Raw genomic sequence first — 5,290 nt, forward strand, 5'->3', positions numbered from 1 at the left:
CTTCAGTTTGTGCCACGATGGTAGCTTTTGTCTTTTCATGGAGGAAAATCTGGCCAGATAACATTTTCTTTGTTATGCAGCTGCCTGACTTTCTGAGAGTATGTCCAATCCATCGCCACCGCTTTCTTCCTACCTCATCCCTGACTGGGATCTATCTTGTTTTCCTTAACGCATCCTCGTTGGTGACCATGTCTGTCCACCTGATCCCCAGTAACTTTCTTAGACACTTGTTCAAGAAAACCTGGATCTATCTATGCAAGTCTGTGGTGCATTCTATGTCATTGCCCTCCACGGGAGAGGCAAAACCGACAAAACCGATGACCTTCAATAACAAACATTTTTTTCAAGGCCGCGCGTTGGGCGATCGGTGTGGGCAGTTGGGTCTATTTATAGTGTGCACTGAAGCCGCCAGAAACCGAACCGAACTGAACCCCACCAACCATCCCATCCTTCAATAGGCGCTGGGTATACGATGACTGATTTCTACTTGGCTAGGAATGATGTCGAGGAAGAGAAATGCACCCAAACTTGCGACCTGGACCCAGCCGAATCAGCTCCAGATACCATTACTGATATGACATTATTTCTTCGGTCATAGGAATGATTTTTGTATCATCTCATATTAAACTTGTTTGACAGGGGTTCTTATCTGACAAAAGTAGCATCAACGACGAGGCTTGTGTAAATTATTTGTATTCCAAATTTGCGAAAAACTAAAGTCCTTAAAGCAAACAAGCGTTTGGGTGCATATTTTGGGGATTTTACAATTTCTTTTAATTTTAACAAATGATTAAAAGGGCTGTTTCTGAGGAATAGAAAAACACAAGACACATAGGGTCAATAACGGTCATTAAGGTCAAGGATAAAAATAAGGCAGGTGCAAAGGGAAAGAAATGATGAAAAAAAAAAAGAAGAAATAGGAGCTACCAGTGGTGCCCCCCCCCCCCCCCCCCCCCCAAACTACTTGATAGCAATAATCCTTTGACTAAGAAGCCAATGTTTTTTTCTAATGCAGGTATTTTGGTATTTCTTAAGCTCCCACTGACACAATTTAGGTCGTTAAGGGGAGAGCTTCGACACTGCCAGACACGGCTAATTCGGGCTGAAGAAGGATACGATGTTTCAGCAGAATGACAGAGATACTCGATAAAAGTTCTCTCTACACGAGAATCAAACTCGGGACTCTTGTTGCGTGCCACGGCGAAGCGCCTAACCGTTACACCAGAGACGCCGGTGTCGACGAGATGACAAGGAAGAAAAGTAGATCTAATCATCATCATCATCATCATCATCATCATCATCATCATCATCTTCATCATCATCATCATCATCATCATCATCATCATCATCATCATAACATCTCGTCCGACAATGTCTGACGATGACCAATGCATCTGCAGAAGAGAATATTCCTTATAATAAGCCAAATAGAAGAAACAAAAGAGTAAATAAAAAGAGAAGTAGATACAGTGGAAAGGTGAGCAAAATCTCGAGAAGACACGTCTATATTTAGAAACCATCGTTGAGTGTGTGTTACGTCACGGGCCTGTCATGACGACCCCACTGTCTGAAGAGCCCGAGAGGTTCATGCTGTTGGCCGAGGTGTCCGAGGCATGGTGTCTGTACGTCATCATCTCTTCCGGGGTGGACGAGGAGGGCGAGAGGGCGGGGCGTGGAGGGTATGACGTATCTGGGTACCGCCCCATCCCTTGGTGAACGTGGTGGGCACGGTGGTGCTGCATCAGCGATTGGCCCGCCGGCAGAAGGGGCGGGGTTTGTAGGCTCGGGTGTTGCACGCCCTCTCTGCCCGTCATGTGGGAGGAGGTAGGCGTGGTACGTGAGGAGGACATGCCCATATTTGGAGCGAAGGCGGAGCTTCCGTGAAGGTTTACCTCGTGCTTGCTTGGGGAATCCTCGTCCAGCTCTATTTTTGGCACCAGGGGTTGTGATAAGTGAGGGTGCTGCTGCTGAAGGTGTTGCTCCGACAAATGACTGTTGTGAACGTTATTGTTGTTGTTGTTATTGTTGTTGATGATGTTGTCGTTACTGATATTGTTGCTGATGCCGTTGCTGCTGCTGCTGCTGCTACTTCCACCCATACCACCATTGTTTGTTGGGATCTGTTGCTGCTGTAGTTGCGCCTGTTCGTCTCGTTTCTTGTTCTGCTTTCGCTCTTTGGCCCGCCGGTTTTGAAACCAAATCTTTACCTGGAAGTGACCAAGAAAGAGACAGATTTTTTTAAAAAGAAAAATTAAATGACAGTTGACCAAAAAGAAAAAAACCCACATTGTTATTAGGTGTTGTTATTTGGAAGACATCTGGATTTATGTCGAAGCAGCAAAGTTACGAGCATACAGTAGCAATCGTTTAAGACGACCACATAATAATTGTCGAGGAGAAAGTAATTGTCTTAGACAGAGGGACGTGTCGGACAGTGTGGCTATATTTTAAAAAATACAAAGGGTGGGGAAGGGAGGGGGGAGGAGTGGGAAGTTGTCATTTATACAGGAGATTTTCTTGCTCAGGTGGTCATTGTAGCAAGTTAGAGTTACTTCGACACATAGGATCAGGAACACAATATGATAATGATATTGTTACGCTGAAGAGAATACGTATACATTAATTAGCATTATATCTATAAAGCAACAGGTCCCACTGAAGTGCCCAGTCATTGCACGTATCCCTGTCGTAAAGGCAATAGAAAAAAATCGCAAACGTTTTAGAATAGAATAAACAGAAAGGAAATAATGGAAGTTCTCAAAGTCAGTTTTGAGTAAGTTATTCTTTGTCCTCTTCTGCTTCTCTTACCCTTTTACCTTTTTTTGTGAACAGTTGGGAAATGGGGGGGGGGGGGGCACTCTAGAGTTGAAAAGTTGGTTTTGTTTTCTCAGTTCGACATCGTTATTGTTCACTGTGCTTTTTTAGGAGGGAAGGGAGGGGGGAACTTGTTTGGGATAAACTTAGCCTAAAATAATAATATGCACTCCTATTGGGTTTTGTATTTTTAATAAAACAGCATCAGCTCTTACGATAACTTGTTAATTCAGTTACACAAAAATCAATAAATGATGACGTGAAGGTCTCATCCATGTTATGGTTCTGCCATTTAATTCATTTGTGCTTGACATGTCCAGACGCAAAAAAGAAGGAAATCCAAGATCCACAATGCCTTGATAACGGATGTACTTAACCGTTGCAGATGAGTAGCTCGTCACCGGCCCTCTACTGCACCAGCCCAGGCCAGTGCTGGGAACGTTATTGTGATTATGTGTTTATTGCCGTTTATTTTTGTGTGTTTTACGTTCCGAACTACACCATAGTTTAGTCTGCAGTGGCCGAGTAGTTAGATGAGTTCAGGCTCACAATATACTGTCCCCGTCGTTTTATGCAAGAAAATTCTGAAATTATGTAAACTGCGCCCAAAAAAGTGAAATTATGCAATTTTGTTAATTTTAACAAAGAATTATAAAATAAAAAAATAAAAAATTATGCCCTCCCCCCCCCCCCCCCCAAAAAAAAATCAAATTTTGCTAAATTATGCGGGGTGCATAAAACTACAGGGACAGAATATAGATGTCAAGTATACGCCACTGACATGGTGTTTAGTTTTGATAGAGGTTTTACAGCGTTCGCAACTGCATAAGGTCATATGAGCGCCAGAAGATTAGAGGTATTACAAGAGAGTAACAAACATAAAAAAGAAGAAGGGGAGATAAGGACGATAGATGTTTCATAGGAAAGAAGAAGCAAGGTGTTTGGCAGGGTGGTCACAGGGTTGTGTCCTTGAGCAAGACAGGGGAACCCTAGCTTAAAGAAAATCTAAAAATTAAAAACGATAAAAAACAACAAACAAAAACAACAAAAAAGCGAATCCGAACAAAAAAGAAACAAAAACAAAAACTAAACGAAGACAACAAAACATAACAAAAGATCATCATCATCATCGACATCATCGACATCATCATCATCATCATCATCATCATCATCACCCACCTGTCGCTCTGACAGACCCAGCTGTACGGCTATCTCCGCCTTCCTCCGTATGGTGATGTACTTGCTGAAGTGAAACTCCTTCTCTAACTCCAGCCTCTGGTGGTCCGAGTACACCACACGGTACTTGTCTTTCGTCCGCGTCTTGCCTGCGAATAGACACGGGTGACCTGAGCGGGTCAAGGTCGTTTGAAACTGGGTCAAAATGGAAGCAAGACCTTTTGGCAAAGTGGTTAGTTGGACCCGTTAGTTTTTCTTTTCTTTTCTGTTTTTTGTTTGTTTTTTGGTTACCGTTGCATTATGTTAGTCTGTTAGTTTCCATACAGGTATTATATTATATACAATATATAATTGAAGACTTGAGAACAACAACAGGTTAAAGTCACATTTTCCTAAAAAATAGAGTTCTGCAAATCATTCGAAAGCAGCGACAAAGAGCAATTTATTAATAGCACTTCCGAAACGCTACTCCGTTCCCACGCCCAGTTATTCTGGTTCAAAGATACGAAGCCTAAATGCAACAACTAAGTCAAGCCCAGAAAAAAAGTAAACTTAAGCCCTTTAATCGGAACTTACTTGCATGTATTTCATGAATGAAGTTTTTGCTCATTTGCTCGAAATCTTCTAAATGTGACTTGACCTTGGTTTTGTTCTCAGGCCTTCAGTTATATAAAGAAAAAAGGCCAGCTTTCAAACAAGCTGTATATGGCACTTTCTTTCTTTGGATCTCATGCACACATTGAAAACCCTTGAAGGGTGGCATTGCGGAACGTACTACTATTCACCCAACATGGGAATTTCAAGAAAACCCAGTACTTTCCGTGATCTAGAGACGCAAATTATTGCTTTTCGTGAACCATTTTGTTTTCGGAGAATACCCCCCCCCCAAATCCCCTACACCCCCAATTTTTCTCCGTTTTGTAATAAACGGATATTCAGTCAAACATTCACATGTACAAATAGCTACTTCCCATTTCTTGCCTTGAGTTTTTTTAACTCTAAAGTGGAACTGTGTAAGACGACCACCTGTTTACTACGCCACTTTTCTCCTTGACGATGGGTGGCCATTCTTAGACATTGTCGACACTTTGGTAAGATATTCCATGAAGCCCATTCACTTTTTTTCCTACTTTGTGAAGGAAAGGAACGAGAAGACAATAATATAACGGTCAGACTACAGAAACTGAAGCGTTAGTCAATACACTTTCATGCATTCAGGCTTTCTTGTAATTGCAAATCAATACGGATAGATAGATAGATAGATAGATAGATAGATAGATAGATAGATAGATAGATAGAT

General features: G+C 41.9%; 1 protein-coding gene across 1 annotated transcript in view; it reads right to left on the reverse strand.

Moving 5' to 3' along the window:
- Positions 1-968: 968 nt before the first annotated feature.
- Positions 969-5,290, reverse strand: part of LOC101857716 (homeobox protein Hox-B6a) — a gene marked incomplete in the record, with an annotated part of 33,897 nt that continues 29,575 nt past the window's right edge. Inside the window, 2 exon segments of the mRNA XM_035969366.1 lie at positions 969-2,207; positions 3,994-4,160. Of these exon segments, the coding sequence (XP_035825259.1) occupies positions 1,539-2,207; positions 3,994-4,160 (836 nt within the window).

Source organism: Aplysia californica, unplaced genomic scaffold (genome assembly GCF_000002075.1).
Source record: "Aplysia californica isolate F4 #8 unplaced genomic scaffold, AplCal3.0 scaffold00140, whole genome shotgun sequence".
Classification (NCBI taxonomy): domain Eukaryota; kingdom Metazoa; phylum Mollusca; class Gastropoda; order Aplysiida; family Aplysiidae; genus Aplysia; species Aplysia californica.